Genomic DNA, 24,140 nt, shown 5'->3' with positions numbered 1-24,140 from the left:
AATTCTCTTTAATGTTTTGGGATTCCACAAGTATCAGGGTTAATTCTAAAAAGTACTGTTAGCTTGGTGCTTGTTGGCTATATAATGGGGGGCAGTAGATGGAGGGAAAGAGGGGGAAAATACTGTTCATGCATTCACTTAACAAGTATATATTAAACACCTATCACTTGCAGGCAGTAGTGTTGATTGTTGAGGCATAAAACATTCCTACCTTCAAACTTATAACCTAGTGGAAAAGAGAGCTAAATCTGAAATAAATGCTTGATTTTATAATGAAGCCAGGCTGTAGAGACTTAATCATTGAAAAATATTGAAGGATTTTGAGAAAAGGAACCATGGGCCAATTTTTCATTTTGCTTATTAAGTTCTCCTATGTTTTAGGCATCATCTAAGGGACTTCAATTTGTTAACTCACATAGTTATCAAAACAGCACCCTATAGGTGCTGTAAACAGTTCTATTTTGTAAGTAAATAAATTATTTATAACCCAATCTGAATTGACTTCTGAACTCAAGTTTTCTTTAGGAACTCTCACTAACTAGAAGAAATAATCTTCTGTTGCTTTATATGCAAAATTGTGGTGTTTGCATAATAACTGAGCTCTCTCTATTTGAGTGATAATATTAAAAAATAGCTAGCTTCCTTACCTTTCTTGAACTGATCACTTTGGTTCAGGAACTATATTGCATCTCTCTCTCTCTCTCTTTTTTTTTTTACCATTACTGCAGTATTTTCCCTCTTTATTACTGTACTCAAGCAAACTGTCCTTTGTTATATCTCACATCATCTTATTTATCTGAAATTGCCACATTGACTTATGATATGATTCTCAGTCCTCCCCAAGAACTATAATTGTACGTGAGTTTATCCCACACTTTCTGCCCCAGGTCCCATGGTATTCCACACTACCTTTCCTAATCTATTTTTAATAATCATTGCTGATATAGGTAATGGGGTAGGGAATGGAGATATCTTAGAGTTAACATGGACTGGATTCTACATCCAGGTGTGTAAGACAGGTGATGTGTGAAGAATACAAAGACAGGAAAAAACTGAATTATAGAATGTCCAGCTAGCATGGCATTGGTAGATTTGATGATAATGTTCCCACCATAAGGGGAGAAATGAAATTTAGAAGGCAGATGAGTGCAATTCAAATTTGAGGTATTTGCAGAGCATTTAAGTATAGATTTCTGATATAGTTCAACAAGGACAAAAGTCAGAATTTTATAATTACTAGAGATGATGTTTGAAGTCATATTTCTGTTCCTGCTGAATCTTTAAACACATAGAACATCTTCCTACTCTTCCAAGCCTGCTCCTGGAAAGGAAATATCTCATAATATTAATTAATGGTGATATTGTAGGTGGATTTTCATTTTCTGTTTTAGTATATTTTTTATCATACACATGTGCTATTTTTATAGCACATATAAAAATATATATAAACAGGATATTTCAGAATGAAAGAAAAATTCCACAGACTTAACAGTCCCCTTAAAAAGGTCTCATTGTTAACAGCCTCAGAGCTAACTTAGAGCCTCAACCCACAAGATGACCTGTTTTATAATTACAGGCATATTTATCTTATTGTGCTCTGTTATATTTATTGCAGGTATATTTGTCTTATTGTGCTCTGTTATATTTATTGCACTTCACAGAGAGATTTTTACAGACTTCTACCAGCATAAAGATTATGACTCACTAAAGATTGGAGTGATGGCTAGCATTTTTTAACTATAAAGTATTTATTGGTGAAGGTATGCATTTTTTAAGACATAGTGTTATTGCACATTTAATTGTGCAAACATACTTTTTTTTTTTTTTAAAGATTTATTTATTTGTGCATACAGAACTGGGGTACAGGCCAGAGGCTCAGGGGCAGTGGGAGGCTTCACCAGAGACAGAGTGGGGAACAGAACAGGCAGATCGACGAAGTACACTGCTGAGGGGAGCAGCGGGCGGGTCAGGAGAGGTCTGCCACACCATGTGGTCACCTCCGGGGCAGGCGGGAATCGAACTCATGCGGAAGCAGCTTTAGATTCTCAGTGCTGTGCTTTAACCCGCTGCGCCACCAGGGAGGGCCCAAACATACTTTTTATATGCACTGGAAAACAAACAAAATATATGACCCTCACTTTATTTTAATATTTGCTTCATTGTGGTGGTCCGTGACCAAACCTGAAATATCTCTGAGGGATGCCTATGTTTATAAAAGACATTCATTGTACTTTATCTTCACTTCTTGCCACATCTTTTATATTGCTGTGGCATATTTCACATTATAATATTAAAGTATCACTTATATTGATTGGGTATACTTTACCACTACTGAAAGTAAGTAGTTTCATATTTGCCTCTTTTAATGAAAAGGCTAAAATGTTCTAACTAGTGAATGTATATAAGAACATTTTAACCAAATGATTTTTTAAAAAGATTTTTTAAGAGTTAGTAAGGGGCAGCTGAAGAGGTTGGTTGTGAATTCCAAACCAAGTTTATCTAGTTAAAATTATCTGTGCTCTTGTGCATTCACTCACAAATGCATATCCTCCTCTACTATCTGATCTTTAATTTAGACATTTCCTATAGGTTAATCTTAAGCTTTCTCCTCTTTTTCAATAGACAATCTCAACTACATCCTTTAAATATCCTCTGTCTACTATGCCTCAGAGATTTATTTCCTTAGCACAGATCTTTTGAGCTCTAGACTATTTCCAACAGACTATTCCATGTCATAGAGACAGCCCATGATCAACATGAGCAAATGAGCAAATTTATTTTCTGCCGCAACTTATTTGATAAGTAGCACCACCATTTAGCTACTGGAACATATAAAAATCTTGTAGTATCGTAACACCCTTCTTATTTGATAAGTAGCACCACCATTTAGCTACTAGAACGTATAGAAATCTTGTGGTATCCCTAATACCCTTTTCTTTCTTCTAGCACCCTTTTCTTTCTTATATTCCACATGAATTCTACCGCAAGATCTGTTAACAGTACCTCGTAGGTATATTTTGTCACTTAACACTTCTCTCTGTTGATACTTTCATTATTCTAAATCAAACCACTATGATCTTCTACTTATATAACTACCATGGCCCTCTATCTGATCTTTCCATATCCACTGCTGTTTTCATTACATTCTACACACAGTTACCCAAAGAAACTTCTATAACTGCAGATTTTGTCCTATTAATACTTCTTGCTTAAAATCCATCAATAGCTTCCTCTTGCTCTTAGAGTAAAATCCAAATTTCAGATGGCCTACAAAACGTTGCATGATTAAACTCTTGCCTGTTCTCACATGATGCCCTCTCACTGGAATAGTCTTAATGTTCTCTCCACCTTATCATAGATGTACTTAATAGTTTGTTTCATGATTTTGTTTTGTTTTGTTAACAAATAATATACACAATATTTCCTCCATTCTCTACCAGGCTAATTCCTATTCATTTCTCAGGTGCCCATCTAAATGTTACTTTCTCAGAAAAAATTTTGATTTGTCTTTCCACGGTTACATACATTTTTTTTTTTTTTTTTGCTTATTGTCCCTTTCCCCAATTTGTCTATCAGCTCTACAAGAATAGAGATTATATATCTGTTTTGTTTGCCACTGTATTTCCAGTATTTGGCACAGGTTTTGGCATTTAATAGGCTCTCAATTGGTGTTGGTTGAATAAATGAAAATGTCTTAGAAAACCATCTTTGGGGGGCCTCTTACCAATTCATGCTCACCCAGATGACCTTGATTCTTTCAACACTCACACTTACTCTTTGTGATTTGTTTCTTAGGTGCTCCAAATATTGATTCCCTCACACTTTTTGCTGCAGCTACCCATTTTGATAGCTCAGTTTCTCATCCCCTGGGTTCACTATAGCCCAACAAACATTTACACAGTGCATCTTCCTTCCTTTCATAGCAAATAAACAAATTATCTTGCACTTTTACATGAAATTTTACTGTTAGTAATGTTTAAAGCTTTGCCTTATCCTAACCTGACCCCAGACATTTTCTATAACCTGTGCACTTGGAATTTATAAACTGTGCCTAATTTTCTTCCACTCTTGGTGCCAGATATTCTCCATGGGACTTCAAATCCTTAGAGGAGTATCCCTGCACACTATCAAACAGTCAGTTAAGGTTGACTCCCTGGGAAGAATGGGTCCTGCTGCTTACTTACTTTGTCCTGATTGAACCACCCATGAATCAGAATGGTATTGAAATTATCTTTGCCCTTTGCTCTTGGAACATCGTAGCTGTTCTACCTTATCCTCACCCTTAGCAACAAGGTACTCAGAGGCCTGGTCCTTGATTTAGCCCTAGTTTATCTCAGTTGTCCCTGTAGAACTATTGAAAACTAAGAGCATAAGAGGTGAGATTCTATAGTCTGCATTTTTAATACAAACCCAAAGTGATTATTCTGTACATTAACATTTGAAAATCGCTGCACTGATGAGAATGCTATTATCCACTTTATGGGGAAAAGGCCTCATTTTGACTAAACCTATATTCTCTGTAGTAATATTCCAAGAATGGATTTGGCTGTTTTCCAGACATAACATCCAGCTTACTTAATTTAGGGGTCTGAAACCAACTGGTGGGTCGCAGCAATATGAAGCTACATAGTAATATAAGCTTAGTGTAATAGTTAGTTCTTAACATATTAAAAAACACAGACTGAAAATAGACCAACATAGATTCTAGCTCATGTCTATTATGTTACCCTATACCTTAGGTTTTTGCATTTTTAAATTTGGGTAGTAATACTCAAATAATTTTCAGACCCTAGTATTGTTATGAGAGTTCTTTGGAATTCACTCAATAGTATTTGTTATGCCAGGCCCTGATCTACACTTTGAAAATATGTCAACAAATAAACAGTTTATCCCCGCTAGGACCATACATTCCAGGGAGGATATATATATAAAAAGTACTTAGACTCCAATATGTATGAAGCACTCAATAAATGGTTGTTATTAACAAATATTTAAGAACAAGGCATATATTTGTTTGGCTTTGCCACTTTCAGGACACAAAAAGAAGTACATATTGGCCCACCTGGAACATAAACTTAAAGGGCCAATGAGACATATATTTGTTTATTTTGTAAATATAAATTCAGTACAATAATAATTCAAGCACTATGATGTACAAAAATGAATCCTTGCTCTTTAACAAATTTCAATTTAGGTGGGAATAAATGAGAAATACATAATTCTAATATAAAACAAAATGGAGGTCTTTAAGAGAAATAATAAAATGTTATGAAGAGTGCTACTGCCTTTATTTGCATGTGAGCACAAGATGAACATACTTTTGAGCGGTGGCAATGAAGTACAGGGCAAATTAACTGAGGTAATAAAGAACACCTCCTGCCAAGTGAACTAAGCAGTATATGAACCTTGGCTGTGTTAGCCTCTCTATGGTCTCCATTCGTCACTGGTACCCTTTCTCTACAACTGAGGTGATGTTAACAATGAGAAATGTTGGTTCTTGGCCAAACAACAGATTAGAGGGAGGGAGAATAAAAGGGAAAAGTATAAGTAAAGTTATAAGGAAATGTGGTTGACTTCTGGGAACACTAAGTTTCTAACTGAAGCATAGTATAAATATAGGGAAGAAAAGACTAAAAGTAAAAGGTAGGCCTTGAATAGGAGTTCGTTGAATGCCAAATTAAGGCATTTGGACTTACTTTATTAGGAATAGTACATCACAAGGGACTGTGGTGATAGGTCACAGTCTATGGTGGTTGGTGAACTACAAGGACTATAGCTGAGGGGAGAAATCAAATACTGCCCCCAAATTAACAACAATGCAAGAAAATAAATATAAAATAGGACCTCCCTGGTGCACAAGGGTTTAAGTCTCAGCTATGAAGCTATCACAACAGCCACTGCAGCACAAGCTCAATCCGCAGCCGGGGAGCTGACCCACATGGCTGGCAGACCTCTTCTGTCTTGCCTTCTGCTCTCTTCAGCAGTGTATTTCAGTAGATCTATCTGTTCTGTTCCTCACGCTGTCTCTGGTGAATCCCCTTACCCTCCTGCACCTCTGGCCTGTACTCCTGTTCTTGTGCACATAAATAAAAATAAATCTTAAAAGAAAAGAAATATAAAGTTTCAAAAAGATGAGTGCATCACTGAAGACCTTTGAGTAGGCCAGTATGATCAGAACTGTGTGTAGAATAATACATTTTAAGAAAAGTGGCATATAGTACATATCATTAATTGGGATATCATATATATTAATTAGTATTTGTGGAATAAGTGAAAATGTGAACCCCTCTGATTCCCTAGAGAATAAGATGTACCTAAAAAGCTTGGCAGACTAGGAGCTTTACTATGCAAACCTGGTTTTCATTTCAGCAGGGCTTTCATAGAGAGACAAGAAAAAAAGCAGACTGATTAAACTGACATGAATTCATATGCCTGTTGCATGACTACACCTATTGAGAGTTGGCTTAGATTCTGTTGTCACATGGAGGCAGGTTTCTAAAAACTTATCACAGGACTGTCTTTGAGAAAGTAAGAGAAGTAGTTTCTGTTTTCTTTTTTTTTTTATTTATATTTTTTATTTTTTTACATCATTCTTCATTTTGTTGCATTTTTTCATCTCAGTTGTAATCCCCATGGGCTTCCCACCACCAGTTCACCCGTGTGCCATCACCATAGTCCTATGCACTCTTCCCACTCCAGTTCTGATCCCATCCCCTTTTCCACCCCCATAAAATGTCTCTGGTGTATAGTTGTTCATTGTTTTCATTTTTACTCTATTACATTTGTTTTTCTCTCTCTCTCTCTCTTTTTTTTTTTTTTTTGGTTCCCCCGATCTCTTACACTCCTGCTATGAGTGAAACCATTCATCATTTTTCCTTTCTTTTTCTTTCTGGCTTATTTCACTAAGCATGATCCCTTCCAGCTCCATCCATGTTGCTGCAAAAGGCGTGGATTTATCATTTTTGATTGCTGAGTAATATTCCATTGTGTATATGTACCACATCTTTTTAATCTAGTCATCTATTTTTGGTCATTTGGGTTGTTTCCACATCTTCCCTATTATAAATAGAACAGCCATAAACATGGGGGTGCAGGTGTCCTTTTGAATCAATGTTTTTGTGTCCTTTGGGTATATACCTAGGAGTGGGATTGCTGGGTCATCAGAAGCTCTATTTTTAGCCTTTGAGAAACCTCCAAACAGCTTTCCATACTGGTTGTATCAGCTTGCATTCTCACCAGAGTTTCTGTTTTCATTCAATTGACATTTCCTGAGTGCCTGTCACAATACCAGAACTGTGCTATCGGTGAGTAGGGAACTCACAGGCTGTTAAGGAAGAAGAATGTGTAAATAACTAAAACTGTGTTTTAAGTGGTGTCAAATTGAGCCCAGAAATAAAGATATAAATTTATAAAATTTATATATGTATAATTTTATGTATAAATTTATCACCATGCATGCAACTCTGCCTGTGCATCAGGGTACAAGTTTCTAGAAGTTTAGAAATACTGAGTCTGTTTGAGAAGCTACAACTTTGTAGTGGACTTTAAAAACAAGTTTTAATTTTCTAAAAAACTTTTTACTTTAAAGCTTATTTGAACCTCAAAGAAAGGCAAGAGGGTGAAAAAATAAATGTCACTTTTCCAAGGGAAAAATACATCACTCTTTTCTTATTTGTGCATTTCCTTCTCAGCTTTTCCCCCTTAGGACAGTATTAGTAGACCTTGTAAGAGGATACACCTGAGACATTAAGTGAACTTAAAACTAGTGTTAGATCTCTTACATTTATTTAGGACCATAGCTCACAAAGCCAAGATTAAGGGAGACTATCTGCTTTTTAATATACTCACAAAGTGCCCCTTCTGCTGAATGTGTAGCATATGAACTCAGGGGACTCATTTCACTTTCCCATTCCCTGTAGGTGCCCCAGATCCCACAGCTGGGGCCAGCATTGATGATGAGAACTGTTGGCATTTGGATGAAGAACAAGTGAAAGAACAAGTGAAGCTTTTTCTATCTCAGGGTGGTTACTATGGCTCTGGAAAGCAACTCAATTCGATGTTTGCCAAGGTAAGAAAGATATGAAAAGGTCTTTTTTTTTTTTTCCACTTTCTTAAAGTGGGCTTACCATACTTCTGGCTTCATGTATTGCAGCTGGCTCACTTGACCTAGCTGTACTGAATGCTTGAAAACTAATGGGAGGGGCTGATCAGAGCAGACCTGAGCAGGCTGCATCCAGGTAGTCCTTCCTTCTGTTCCACTCTCCATAAATCAATTAGAGCTTTGCTGGGGGATTATAGTAATAAATTGTCCTTACTTTGGACCCAAGGCTAATGAATGACTCCTTGAAGAAACTTAGTATTTTGGAACTGGGGAATTTTACATTAGGCTTTCTTTTATTTATTTTTTTCTTAACACCTTTAGAGATTAATCACCATAAAATTCATCTATTTAAATTGTACAATTCAGTGGTTTCTAGGATATTCACAGATATGTGTAACCATCACCACAATCAACTTTAGAACATTTTCATGACTTTAAAAAGATAGCCTATATCCTTAACCTATGATATCCATATCTCCCAAACCTCCCTCCCCCAACCTTAAGCAACAACTAATCTGCTTTCTGTTTCTTTAGATTTTCCTTTTCTGGACTTTACTAGGAATGGAATCATATAGTATGTAGTCTTTTGTGACTTTTTTTTTTTAGCATAATATTTTCAAGAGTCATCTGTGTTGTAGCATATGTCAGTATTTCATTCCTTTTTATGACTGAATAATATTCTAGTGTGTGGAATACCCCACATTTTATTTATCCATTTGTCTACTGATTGACATTTGGATTGTATCCTTTTGACTCTTATAAATAATGCTGCTATAAGCATTCTTTTACAAGTTTCTGTGTGAACCTATTTCCTTTTTCTCTAGGAGAAGAATTGATGGGTCATATGGTAACTATGTTTAGCCATTGAGGAACTGCTATACTGCTTTCCCAAGTGACTGTATCATTTAAATTCTCACCAACAGCGTATGTGCTTCTGACTTCTCTATATCCTTGCCAACACTTGTTATTATGTGCCTTTCTTTCTAGCCATCCTAGTGGGTGTGAAGTGGTACCTCATTATGTACATCAGACTTTCTTGATATATGCAGAGGAATTATTTACAGAACAAGAGGCCTCCTTTTTGGCTCTTTGAATATGTTGTGCTTTGATACTTCATCTTCTCCTCCCCTTCTTCTCCTTCCTTCTCCTACTTTCTGATCACTTGCATCATCAAACTCCTGCTCCCTCTTATGTGTCAGGTTCGAGAGATGCTGCGAATGAGAGATTCCAATGGAGCCAGGATGCTGACACTAATAACCGAGCAGTTTATGGCCGACCCACGACTCACGCTCTGGAGGCAGCAAGGAACAAGCATGACAGATAAGTGTAGGCAGCTCTGGGATGAGCTAGGTAAGTCCCCATATCTCAGAGAAGTGCTATCTGTCCCATCAGCCCACCCCCTGGCAATGATGTTAGTGCACACTGCAATCAGTCACTACATGGATCCTGCTTTAGCCCAATGGTAAAAGATTCTATAAAGCCCAGCCAGAATAATTCTGAACTCATTTATATTGCTTCCTTAGCATTGTACTTTACAATTGACACCAGCATTCTGTTCAGATGTTATCACATAGAAACCTTTGCTGAGAGAAAGCCTATTCCCTTGGCTTCTGTTGCTTAGCATTAGCTTAGAGTTCTCAATTTACAATGGTTTGAGTTACAACTTTTCAGGTTTACCTTGGTGTGAAAGCAGTATGCAGTCAGGAAAAACTGTACTTCAAATTTTGAAATAGAGCATTCTGTTTTCACTTCCAGTATAGGATTCATTAAGTTACAGGAGATATTCAGTACCTTATTATAGAATAGGCTTTCTACTAGACGATTTTACCCAACTAAATTTTCTAAACTTTTAAAATAAGCTACACTGTGATGTTCAATAAATTAGTTATATTAAATGCGTTTTTGATTTACAATATTTTCAACTTAAAATGAATTTTAAGTCAAAGAACATTAGTACATAACCTCATTTTTCCCACTTTCCTGGATCTGCTCTTCTTTATCAGTCTTAGACAGATCTCTTAGACATTTGGCAGTTTCTAAAATGTGGACTTTGGCCTATTTTTCTTCCTCCACACTCTGTTGAGAACATTGTTTTTAACATCATGGTATTTAATATCCGTGGTGACCTCAGCCTCATCTTCTTTCTAGTTATCTGAGTTTCATCTTATATTTGCAACTGCCCACTGACCATTTCTACTAAAAAATTCACCTGGTTGTTTCTAGTTGGAGAAATAAAAACAAAACAAAACAAAACAAAACAAAAACTGAGTTCTTCTAAAAATATTTCCCTGATTCTGTCATCAGCCCCACCACTTCTTACTGTATCAAACTTACTGTTAAACACTCATTTTTTCCCATTCCCTACATTCAATCACTGACATCATTTTTGACTCGTGAACCTTCAGCATACATCTTTATGTCCATCTCAACTTTACTTCCGATCACCTTTGATTGATCGGGTTGAGGGCCTTGGGACTCTAGATTGAATTAGAACTATGGCCTCTCTGTTCTAAATGCTCTTCCTCAAACTCTTCTTTGTTCATCATTGGTCTTTATCATTTCCCTGCTCTACTTTTGCACTGTTAGTAATTATCTACTTTTGCATATTTTCAGAAACTCACCATCATGGCCTCATTTTTGGATTGTACCAGGAAAGTTCTGTATGGCATATTTTAAAAGTCCTAATAAAGCTTCTCTGTACTTCAGCCATCCCACTCATACAACACAGACACCATAGGGAAAGAACTACAATGTGAAGAAAAATTTTTTTTCTCATGAGGTTTATACAGGCCTTTAGGATTCTCAAGTGCTAAAAGTGGATAAAGTAAGTCTTTTATAATCTGAATATTTGTACTTACTGCCACAAGGTTCAAATCTTTTTTTAACCTCCTGCACTTACATATTAAGAATATCCTGCCACCTGGTGTTCATAAAAGTCACTGGAGTTGGTAGGAATTCCAGTCCCTGTAGGACTAAACACCAACATCCTAGATTGCAATTTTCTACCAGAAGGAAAAAATAATCAATATTACTAAATATCCAAAGGGACAAAAATAACTCCTGAGTGTAACTTTACCTTAGTTATCCTGTTTGAGCATATATCCTCCCTCCATCTCTCTGCCAAAAGAACTCTGGTTTATCTTACTATTCTCTTAAAACAAATAATTCATGTACACAAGTTAAAAGAGGGGTAATCCTACAGACTTTCAGTCAATTTTCCCTTCCTTCACATTGCTAATTCCCACTTCTCAAAAATAGCAATTTTTAATTCTTTCAGCTGTTTTTTTCTACTATGATTGCACATTTCTAAATAATCTTTCATTCTTGACTTTTTAAATTCCAGATATAATATTTTGTCTTTCCACAGTGAAGGATGAGGATATCATTCTCTAAGGATATCGTTACTCTTTCCAAACATGCTTTCTCATTATCAAGATCAATAGACCAAGAATGTTCCAAATATTTATGTTCTGCTTCCTTTTTTGATTAACAAAATATTACCTTTAAATAATGTTCCCTTCTTGCATCTTACTATAAGCTTCTTTTTCAACACTTTTGCTTAGTTATTTCCTTAGCCAATTTCATCATTCACAAGTCATAACTTCCACAAAACACTAGGACATGATCGCAGTTCAGCCAATTTATTTGCCAGTTGCCAATAACATATTCTTCATTTCATCTGAGACCTCTTCAGGAGGGTCTTTATTGTCCATAATTCCACCACTATTTTTGTGCAAAATCACTTAGTATTCTCTAAAGACTGAGATTTTATCTACAGCTCTCCTCTTTTCTTTTGAGACCTCACCAAAATCATCTTTAAAGATCCATTTATGGCAGCATAGGTTTTTTCTAGGATGCATCTCAAAACTCTTCTAGTCTCTATCCTTGAACCAAGTTCCAAAGCTGCCTCCGCATTTTAGGTATTTGTTGTGTCAGTGCCCCACTTCTTGGTTCCAATTCTTTCTTAATCGAATAGGACTGCCACAACAGAATACCAGAGACAGGTTGACTTATAAACAACAGAGCTGTATTTCTCATAGTGATGCAGCGGGGAAGCCCAAGATTAAGTGACAGAAACTTTGGTTTCAAGTCACGGTTCACTCCCAGTTCAGAGATAGTCATCTTTCACTGTGTTCTCATTTTGTTTCTTAGCTGTGCTATTTTTTTGTTGTTAATTTGTACATTGATTAACTGAACATTTTTTTTAATTGTGATAATGTTGTATATGATATAGAGGTATAGACTCAGCCTCTTCAGGTACATGTTACTACACCACATCTATCATGAAGATACCCATAATCCTCCACCATAGTCTGTTGTGATCCCTACTTACTTTGCTCTGTTCCCTACACCTTCTTCTCTAGAATCATCAGTTCTGTGGTGAAATTTCTAGGGTTTGTTATTGATTTAGCTTTATCTTACCATTTGTTTCTCCATATTCCACATTTGTGATGATGCCTCATAGTAAAAGGAAAGTGTGTGTGCGTGTGCGTGTGTGTGTGTGTAACCTTCTCACCTAGCCAGCTCAGTTTAGTATCATTTGACTAGACTTTTTCATTGGAAAAAGTATCTATAATATTTTCCCCCATTGGGCTGACTACTTCCCCAAAGATGAATCTTCCAGACTATTATTACTGAGTTATAAACCTGTCACAATCTTCCCAGAATCAAGGAGAGAGATAGGCTTGGATGGAAAGGTATCCAGTTGTTCAATATGTACATATCCATTTAATCCCTTAGTTTTCAGTATGGGAATCCTACCCTAGGCTATGTGTAATATTCCCAGCCCAGAACCTCTCTGAATCAACCTTTCTAAGTGAATAAGTTCTAATGTGTTCTTCCAAGAAGACAAAGGCATGCAACCACCTTAAACAGAGGAGGAAATCTCGGAGCATGAGACCTTTGATAAACTTCTAACCAGTTTTACTATTTTTCAGACCCACTGTCAGTGTGGTTCTGCAGCATGAATCATTCTAATTCTGGGATTTCCTAACTACTAATGGAGGTTTCTACTTTGTTAAATCAGCTGTGACTCGACACACTTTCCAGATTCTAAAATTCTGTGTCTGTTCTCTTTCCTCTATCCCATCCTCTCTCTATGTGAATCTATACTTGTTTTTATTCCATTTACTTTCATTTTAGTGAGGGTAGTGATTCATCTTTATTCCTCAAGGCCAAATTCAAATGTCATATCCTTTATATAACTTTTCCTGGCTGTATACAGAGTTAATTGTTCCATGATATATTCTCATAGGACTTCCTGTGTCTATAGCACTTACCATGCTTTATTATAATCATTATCTGGGTTATTCCTAACTATAATGCCCTGGAGAACCATCATTATACTATACTAATATAATATGTATCATACTACATAGTATAGTTTTTGTTTCTCTGTTTTAAAAGTTAAATTGAATCAATAGAAATGAATTTTCATCATCTTCACTTGCTATCTGAAATTGAGGCAAAACAGCCTTTTAAAACATTCCTGTTTGACTCTGTGGGGCCTAGAAAAGCTCCATCTCAAAGAGTTAAGAAGACACTCTGCAGCCAGGTTTACTGCTAACTTGCGATGGATATTATATATGGCTCGGCCACACATACAGTTTGAAAATATGGTCAAAAAAGCACTACCTATTAGCTATATAGAGTATGTGATACCTAATACAGCAACAGAAGATCTGAGAGTATGATGTTTTTAAGGCATCTCAATTGATAAGCAGTACCAAAATCCAAGTCCAGTGATCCTTTTTCCCTGGAAAAGGGAAAATTACAATTTTACTATGTAACAAATAATATGCTAAGCCCTTTACACATGTTGTCTTATTTAGTTCTCACATTAGCCCCACAAAGTAGGTTTGCTTATTATGATACTAGTTTTGTAGCTGAGGGCTATAGCTCAGAAAGCCCAAAGTCAGCTAACTAACAGTTGAAATCTTTTCTGAGCATCTCCTTCTCACCTCTGTCCTTGCACCAAATATTTTTCCTCTCTGCTTCTATTGTACCCTAAACACATTTTCATTTTAACATTTATCATATTCAAGTGACATTACTTATCTATTTCCCCCACTAGATGTAGCTCCTCAAAGGTAAGAAAAGGATCTTATTCTCCAGCACAAAGCCTTGAATATATAGAAAGTTCTCATAAACACTTGTTGGACTGCAGACTTGAACTCAAAATGCAAGCCCAAATCTGCCATGGCTGTCATCACAGGTTCACACAGATCAAGGAAACCTTGGGAAATAGCTCTAAGCCAGCACTGAAAACTTTAATAGATCTATTTCTTTATATTGAGAAAAGCTGGTGTTTTGGAACCTTCCCTACCAACTACAAATGGAAGAAAAGAGTAAAGTAAAGCATGACTTATATATTTAGGTCAAAGGAGAGATAGCAACACTGTAGGTTGCTTTATTTTTCAGGGGCTTTATGGGTATGCATAATTTTGAATCCACACTGCAAAATGGAAGAAAAATCCTGTTGGCTGCAACAGCTGCAGAAGTGGAGCGACCTGGATGTCTGTCCCCTGGAGGATGGGAACTATGGACATGAACTGCCCAACATCACCAATGCACTTCCCCAGAATGCCAGTCACAGCTCAGGTGAGCCAGAAACACTTTTAGAGTTTTTTCTCTCAAACTCCAAAATATCAGATGGTAAAGCCCTAGAACAAAGGTGACTGAGCAAGCTCTTCTCTGTTAGAATTGTCATTCAATAAAATGCCAAACCTTAGATAAGAATTTTTTATCCTTTTTACAAAAAAATCAGATGTTAACTTTGACAGTGGGGATTCTGTCCTTCCCTACATTTACAGCGTCCTTCTCGTGCCCAGAATAAATTCCTAAAGACCTCCAAGTGAACCCTCTTTATCCTTCAAGTTCTGTATGACTAATGGATCTTGACCTCAATTGAGGTTGGTTTTGGTTCAGAAGCCCTACCTCCAGGGAAGGATAGACCAACAAAAACAAAAAACAGCTTTAAAAACTATCCTAACAATTGCCTTTCTTATTTTTGCAAAAATTCCTATGTAGCAGGTAGTTGGGAGGGGTTATTCTCCTGTGCCACTGCTAGGGCTCTTGGCCCATTTTAAAACAAAACCAGTACAGTGATTCTGAACCGTCCTTCCTTTGAACCCACTGGCCTGGCCTGCAGCTAGCACTGAGCATCAGCATCACATCAGTATTAGTTTTTCCAACTCAGGCTATTTGATGTTGGCAACTCATTGACCCATTGGAATTTTATTGGTCGAAGATTTTATCAGACATTTACTTTAATATGTGATCCTTTTAATTATTTTTTTTATAAGATTTATTTATTTATACATACAGAACTGGGGTAAAGGCCAGAGGCTCAGGGGTGGTGAGAGGCTTCACCAGAGACAGAATGGGGAGCAGAACAGGCAGATCGACGAAGTACACTGCTGAGGGGAGCAGTGGGCGGGCCAGGAGAGGTCTGCTGCGCCATGTGGGTCACCTCCAGCGCAGGTGGGAATCGAACTCATGCAGAAGTGGCTTTAGCTTCTTAGTGCTGTGCTTTAACCCACTGCGCCACCAGGGAGGGCCCTGTGATCCTTTTAATTATAAATGACAAATCCCCTGATATTTTTCTATCTACTGTACCATAATTATCAGTCTATGTAAGGCAAGTAAGGTAATGAGAGGTAAAAAGTCTACAATTTGACACTTCTTTAAGCTATTTTTTTTACAAGCACTTAGCTAACCTCCATAATACAAAGCACTTAGCTAACCTCATAATACAAGAAGTCATCCTTTTATTATTGGCTATGGATCAGCTTAGAAGGCTCAAATGCATATAAGCATTCCTTACCATACTATATTGATTATTCATTGTTACTGTTTCTCAACTGAGGATGTTGTTTCTTCTGCAGTCTTCTCAAATTGTGGCTCATACATCTCTATACCTTTGCGCCTGAGGTAACTTACTTACTCTTCATGGCCATCATTTTCCTTCTCCCCTTCCTAAAATATCCCTAACTTAAAAGTTTGTCCATCAAAATATACTGTCTGTTATCCTCCTGGTTTTGATAATTTGTAGATCTTTAAGTCAATCCCCCTCATTTCCTTGAAGATTTTTGACTATTGATGACTTTTGCCACTCTCTGACATTACTTTTATTATAATTCATGATGATTTTTAAGAGCCACATAGAACCTTCCAATATTTTAGCTTCTCAGTTCGATGATTTCCTCTTTACATTGTCTCATCTTCCAGTATAATTTAGTCATGTAATCACAAGGTGGTCAAACCCTGAAACTTGTCATTACCAAATACTTAACGCCTTCTTCATAATCACAACTTCAAATAGTTCTAATTACCATCAGCAGTCTTACTAGTTTGTTTTCTTTAATATCCCAATTCAAATAATTCTTGGACCCACTAGAAATTTTCATCTTACCACACTTTTATTCTCATGATGACTCATTTTCTACCTTATTCAGGTTAGTTCTTTGGTTCCTCATTGTAATAACTCCCTCATATGCATACTCAAACCCCTTTGCTACAGTCTTATTGTAGCAAACCTTAACCATAGTAGTTCAGTCTGTTTAGTTACCAATTTAATTACTGCAGTTTCTCTCACCTGCACAGCTGAACACAGTAGAGAGAAACACAACCATAGTATTTGGTCTTACTTTAAGTTTATGACCGCTAATCTTAAGTGGGTCTGGAATACTGTCTAGATATCCACTGTTTCCCTAATCTGTGCCTTCTTTTACTGTTCTAAATTAGTATTTCATATCATCTTCTCCCTTAAACTTTCTACACTTCCTCCCCTTCCTCACTTTTGCCTTGCTTCCTACTCATTGTGACTATAGAAGCAATCAGAAGAATTTCCAACAGTATATCACCGTATCTGCCTTTATCTATGCCCACCTGCTCTGTCTCTTCCCTGTTTTTGTTTGTAATTCTAAATTCAGACCTTCCACTTATTCTTAAAATCCTATTCCTTCTCTACCCTGGACATCGCTCAAGTAATTATTTTCTCTCCCTCATCACAAATTTTTGTTAGTTATTCCAGTGAGTATATAGACACTGTTTTATCTCTCTTCCCTCACAAGAAAATACTCTTTTGGCCCTCACATGTCTCTCAAACTGCCATCCTATTTCTCTGAGGTTGTAGAAATAGGAAATAAGTGGAAATTTTTTTTTAAAGATTTATTTATTTGTACTGGGGTACAGGCCAGAGGCTCAGGGGAGTGAGACTTCACCAGAGACAGAGTGGGAAACAGAACAGGCAGATCGACGAAGTACACTGCTGAGGGGAGCAGTGGGCGGGTCAGGAGAGGTCTGCCACGCCATGTGGTCACCTCCAGGGCAGGCGGGAATTGAACTCATGCGGAAGTGGCTTTAGCTTCTTAGTGCAGTGCTTTAACCCGCTGCGCCACCCCGGAGGGCCAGTAAGTGGAAATTTTAAGAAAAATAATTAAAAGAATAATAAATATTTACTCTCTGTACTTCTGTCTTATTCTCCATTGAACTCACTTTGGTTGGGCTTTTATTACTCTCCTACTACTGAAACAGAGCTTTTACTGGTCACTAATGCTAACTAACCATCACTAAACCTGGTGGTTAGTTCCTAGTCATAATCTACTTCACCTGCCAGCAATATTTGTCACAGTAGATCACTCTTTCTTTGAAATACTCCTTATTTCTAAGACACTACTCTCTCAGTTCTTCTCTTAATTCATTGGCTGTTTCCTACTCTGTCTCCTTTACTTTAGGCTGTCACATCCCAGCCTAAAATGGTAGTGCCCAAACATACCTAAGTAGTTATGAAGCCACTTCTCTTTCTATACTCAATCCTATGATTATTACATTGTTTTAATAATCATCTATCTCCTGCCTGAACTTTTCCCTCTCAATTCCAGATTGGTATGTTCATCTGTCTTTTCAGTATCTTCACTTAGATATTAATAGGCATCCCAATAGGATTTCTTACATATGAAGCACCACGCAAGCCTACTCTTCCTTCTATCTTTCCTATCTCCATATGTGACAAGCTACCTTAAAAGCTTTAGATCATTCTTGATTCTTCTCTTTCTCTCTCATCCCAGATCTAATCCATGAACAAATCATACTGCTTTTAACTTCAGAATGTATAAAGAACCCACTTACTTTCCTCACCCCCCATTCTTTTTAGTCTGGCCAAATTATTATCATCTTCACAAATTATTGCAATGACCATCTGACATACTTCTATTTCTACTCTTCCACCTTACAGTCTGATCTGAATACTGTTGCCAGTCATTCTTTTAAAATGCAAGTTATATCACATACCTTCAACACCTGAAAGCCCTCCTATGCTTCTCACCTTACTCAAAAAATTAGTCATCTTTCACTCGTGATCTATAGCCTCTCCATATTCTAACTACATAGTGTCTCTCTGACCTCATCTCCTGTGATAACTAATTCTATTCCAACTATACTGACTTCCTCACTGCCCACATATTCTCCAAACATGTTCCCACCTCAGGATCTTAGAATTTTTTATTCCTTTTGCCTGGAATGTTCTTCCCTTGGTTATGTCTAAGGGCTGCCTTTCAATTTCTTTAGGTCGTTTTTTGAATTTTACCTTTTTAGAGACCATTAGTAGGCACTCATATGCTTACTGAATGAATTATTAAAAGCATTGAAAGTGTAATCAATCCCACTGTGGGCCAAGCATCCCCATAGTGGATTCTCAGTTCAGCAGGAGAAAGACTTACACTGCAGCCAGTAGAAGGGTCATTGTACTTCCACTGAAGAACAACATGAAGAAGAAACAATTTCAGTAAATACTGTCAGTGCTATTCTGATTTAATCTTCTGAACCCATAATCTATGGAACATGCCAAATTCTAAAGAGATGTGTCTCTCTAGTACCTCAGATCTTAATGTCAAAATTGGTTCTGTTGTCCTTAAACTGGTAGAAAGTCAGTTAAATGATCCTTAATGGGTTTTTTTTTTGTTCTTCAGCGTCATTTTTATAGCCATAATTTATGATAGTGTATGTTCTATTTAGGTGGCTTCCTACTTACCACTCTTAAGAAGTTAACTACTTTCTAGCTGTTTTGATCCCTTGCAATACTTTTCCTGAAGCGACATGCCATTGTTTTTTAATAACAAAACAAGTTCGTACTTTATCAGCATCACCTTTTCTTTTTCTTTTTCTTTTTTTTTAACAAAAGTTTATTTTTACAACTTCACCTTTTCTTATTGGAGAACAAGGCTAAAAAAAACTACAGGCCCTCCCTGGTGGTGCAGCGGGTTAAAGCCGCTTCCGCATGAGTTCGATCCCCGCCTGCCCCGGAGGTGACCACATGGCGTGGCAGACCTCTCCTGACCCGCCCGCTGCTCCCCTCAGCAGTGTACTTCGTCGATCTGCCTGTTCTGTTTCCCACTCTGTCTCTGGTGAAGCCTCTCACCACCCCTGAGCCTCTGGCCTGTACCCCAGTTCTGTATGAATAAATAAATAAATCTTTAAAAAAAAAAAAAAAACTACAGATCAGCTGAATAGTGTGATAAAGTTACTAAAATGTACAGGACTTCAGTTCCTTGGCTGCTTTTAATACAAATTTCATGTAAGTTCTTAGCCTGATAAGGGTTATGCTGTAAATGAGACAAGTATGGATTGACCAGGGAAATTACCTAGTTGTTTCTTACTTCCTTTTACTTCTATAAAGCAGAATCCTCATCATTGAACAGCTGAGACCACTATCCCTCTCTTTCAAATAGCACTGGGTCCTAAAAGAAATTTGCCTCCAAAATATCTTCTGTGGATAGACAACCATAAATCCCTGTGGAAAGATCCTTCCCATAGAAGACACAAACACACTAAAAGCTATCTGATAGAGAGACAACATGACAGACACCCAGATGGCAGAGTCACTATTCTCACAAACCATTTATTATTCTTTTGTCTATCCTCCCATCTTGAAGACCCAGAACTTAAAATTACCCACCATTGACAGCTGTATTTCTTTCTCTCAGACTCCTTATCCAGGCCAAGACGAACAGTGTTCACTAGAGCCATCGAGGGCCGTGAATTGCACTGGCAAGACAGTCACTTACAGCGAATAATCAGCAGCGATATATATACAGCTCCTGCCTGCCAGCGGGAAAGTGAGAGATTACTCTTTAATTCCCGAGGCCAGCCACTGTGGCTTGGTAAGTCTATCTCTCCTCTACTCTAAGAATTTCAGAGCCCAATCTCATTTCCTTCCAAACCTGAAAGAGCTATCTATGGTTGTACCCTCACCATAACTGCAATTTGGGCAGTGTTTATGCAGATCTTTGGAGACCTTGACTAGAGCCCTAGAGTATATATGTGAAGACTGAGCCATTTATATACGCACACACAAATATTCAGCTGAGGTATAATAACCTCAAGAGAAGTTTGTATTGTTTCCTAAGTTTGGGAGAGGAAAGAAGTTAATCTCAAAAAGTACTAACAAAACCATTAGACATCAGTTCACCCACTTTCTTAGCCAATAGTACTGAGCAACACTATAATCTACTCCAAAATTATATGTTTTGCAAAAAAGACACTAGGTTTGAAATCTAAATTACCCTGTGTAATGTGTTAGTAGCTAGAGCACAATCTGCATTTGTCATCAAACTGTCTTCCTTTCCTCCTTCCCACCTTCCCTTCCTCCCTTCACCATAATAGAATAAAGCTGCTCCATCATGAGTTTAAACCTTCCTCTGACCTTCTGTCAATATATTCTTAACTTTATCACAGATGCTTATTCCAAAATAGTATTTTTTTTCAATTTTCTGAGCCTTACTACAATAACATACATTTTTTTGTTATCTTCTTCCAACTCCCTGCCACTGTCCCTCACCCAGTATCTTTGACCTTCTCAAGATTTTGCTGAACCTGGGTATGTCCTTCTCTTCCTTCAAAGTCTTTGCCAAAGTCACTACCTAACGTTCCATTTGATATTTTCTTCTAATCTGATCCAACACATTTAAGACACAAATCCAACAAGCATGTGAAAAAATATATACCTTATTAGTAAATAAAATGCAGGTCCAAACAATACTAAATTAACATTTTTGATTGTCAAATGGTAAAGAATTTTAAAAATAAATATAATTTGTTTTCAGTGGTGGGGCATGGAGATAGGTGCTCTCATGTATTACTAGTCAGCATGTAAAATGCACAAGTCTTTCTGAAGGGTTCTTCAACAACACTTATCAAAAGCCTTTAAAATATATTCAGTAACTCCACATTTAAGAATTTTCTCTAAATGCTAACTAATTAAGATATGCATAAATCCACAGGGGTTGTTAAAGCATAGGCATAATAATGTGCAGGTGAGAAATGTTGGAAACAATCTAAATATCTGACAATAGGAGATTGATTGACTTAATGGATAATATACATATTCAGTAGACTGGTCGTTTTAAATGCTATAGAAGTATATTTAATGACTCAAAAAAAGACTTACAATGTGTGAAATGGAGAAACCCAGTTTCAAAATAATAATTAAAATATTTCATTTTATTAAAATTAAGTAGAAAAGTCTTTACAGGAAACTAAAATTAACGGTTATCACTGATTTTTTTTAAATATTCCACAATTCTATATTTTAAGATTAATCTAAAAGAAATTACAAAATAAACCATAAATCTTATTATAGTCTTTGCCCATTTATAAACTTTTGGTAGTTCTCCATTATCCTTAAGATTAATCCAAACTCTTTAGTATAGCATTCAAAAGTTTTTACATTCCAAATTTTATTTTTCCATGTTATCTCTAACCGCATAACCTAATTCCATATTTCAAAGATATTACATAGCATACTTTTTATGTTTTTATTTATGTGTCTTTGCTTATGTATTCTCTTTGCCAGGAATGTTTGTCTACCTATATTATAAATCTTGCTTGTCCTATAGAATACAGCTCAAATCTTATTTTCTCTATGTATTTCTATTATGTCATTTGTTTTTAACTGCTTTTTAATGATCTAGTTATGTATTATTTGTGAACTCTTTGAGGGAAAAGATCATTTCTTACTCATCTTTATACTTTCTTTGCCCAGCATACTACCTAGGTCTAACATAGTCTCAGAAACTGTAAGGCAAGTGAATGAAGCAAAGCTTTCCCTTTAGACAGCTAATTGCTGCTTCCACTGGGTTCCCATAGGACATTTTTACAAAATGGCACTGCATTTTATTATCCTAGTTATGTGCCCTTTCTATAGCATAAACACTGTGGCTAAAAGGTAGCTATTTAAAGTATAACCTGTGACTAATTCTAGATCCTTAAAAGATAAAACACAGTTCCTGATACACATTAGCTGTCAGGCTGAATTTGAGGAACTGAACTGAACACAAATCCCTTTGCTCATGCATGAATTTTCCTGATTAAAAAATTTTAACTCACCCCAAATGTTCTCTTCTCATCTGGTAGAGCATGTGCCTACAGCCTGTGCTCGGGTCGATGCCCTGCGTTCTCATGGTTATCCAAAAGAGGCCCTCAGACTCACTGTGGCTATCATCAATACTCTAAGGTTACAGCAGCAGCGGCAGCTGGAAATCTACAAGCACCAGAAGAAAGGTATAGTGATTAGGAGTCATTGTGACCCGCTGAAGCTGATGCAGATCCTTAGGGGTTACAAAGTCTGGTACTTAATTTTCAGTAAGTTTCATGGTGTGGGGGGGCCTGGGGGATTCCAAATCATTCTACCTGCTGCGTGGAGTGCCCCACTTTACCTCTATAAATCTCAGGGTTTGTTTGTTCTTTTTAACCTGTAAAATGGGAGTAACATGGCAGTCTCTCATAGATCAATTAGAAGGCCTAAGTTCTGGTGACCAAAGACCCTTTTTAAAGCATAAACTGTTTTCTGTATATGTATGCTGTCAGTAGGCAGTTTGAGTACAGATCACATGACCTTACAGCTGGTTGATGACCTAATGCCAAGTCCTAAAATTCAAGACAAAATACTGAGTCAAGGCCCTCCCTGGCGGTGTAACAGGTGGAGTGTGATACTATGAGGCTGTCCGCAGCCACTACTACATAGGTTTGCTCTCTGGCCAGGGAGGTGACCCACATGGCACAGCAGACCTCCCCTGTCCAACTGACTGCCCTCGTCAGCAGTGTATTTCAGTCATTCTGCCTATTCTGCGCCCCACTCTGTCTCTGGTGGGTCCTCTCACCCTCCTGTGCCTCTGGCTTATGTCCCAGTTCTTGTATGCATAAATAAATAAAAACTTAAAAAAAAATAATAATGTGGCAAGCTTGTTTTTGTGTCTCAGATTGAGGACTGAAAGAGCCGACTGAGGAGACCAGGCAGGGAGAGAGAGAAAGGTGTCCCTACCATTTTCTAAATTTTTGACCTGTTTTTTTCCCAGAACTGTTGCAGAGAGGAACCACAACCATCACAAACCTAGAAGGCTGGGTGGGTCACCCCCTGGATCCCATTGGGTGTCTGTTTCTCACTTTGACTGAGGCCTGCCGACTGAACGATGATGGTTATCTGGAAGTGTCAGGTATTAATGGTCAGCCTGAGGCAAGCCAGAGTGTCCTTGGTAACCCTGCCTCCCTGCTAGATTCTATACTACCTCTCTCCTGCAGCCTTCTTTTCACTTATCCAAACTGGACCTACTCTGAGAGCCTTCCTTGTCTCCTCTCTCCCACTTTCTTTTATCTACTTTGTGGACAGGCCCTATCCTGCTTTCCCATTTTCCTTTGCCAGCCCTGCTTTGCTCCTCCTACTTCCCTACTATGAATGGTCCAAGGAGTAAAAAACCAGTGGGAAAAAGGAGGGCTGGAAGAAGAGGTCAGATACCAAGTTCTCATAACAACCCGGAAATGGGAAAGAACATCCATCAAGGTTGTGTGTACCCCTTGCATAATACTCTCATGTTTCTCATGTACCAATTTTACAAATGAGAAATAGAAGGGAAGAAATTTAGTACTTTCAAATAAGGACAAGACAAAGTACTCTTTTTCTCCTTTACACTATCCCTATATTGTATAAATATATTTATTATTTTGCGAACTGCATTTGCTTACAAGTGAAATAGCTTATTTCACT

At 37.3% G+C, this 24,140-nt stretch overlaps 1 protein-coding gene across 1 annotated transcript in view; it reads left to right on the top strand.

Moving 5' to 3' along the window:
- Window positions 1–24,140, top strand: part of ZSWIM5 (zinc finger, SWIM-type containing 5) — a 105,588-nt gene that overhangs the window by 63,212 nt on the left and 18,236 nt on the right. Inside the window, 6 exon segments of the mRNA XM_012722471.1 lie at window positions 7,920–8,068; window positions 9,301–9,451; window positions 14,522–14,701; window positions 20,086–20,262; window positions 22,514–22,660; window positions 23,455–23,592. Of these exon segments, the coding sequence (XP_012577925.1) occupies window positions 7,920–8,068; window positions 9,301–9,451; window positions 14,522–14,701; window positions 20,086–20,262; window positions 22,514–22,660; window positions 23,455–23,592 (942 nt within the window).

The sequence above is a fragment of the Condylura cristata genome, unplaced genomic scaffold (genome assembly GCF_000260355.1).
Source record: "Condylura cristata isolate star-nosed mole 26May11 unplaced genomic scaffold, ConCri1.0 scaffold00008, whole genome shotgun sequence".
Taxonomy (NCBI): Eukaryota; Metazoa; Chordata; class Mammalia; order Eulipotyphla; family Talpidae; genus Condylura; species Condylura cristata.
The sequence above is the reverse complement of the archived record's forward strand: the minus strand, read 5'-3'. Positions and strand labels throughout refer to the sequence as shown.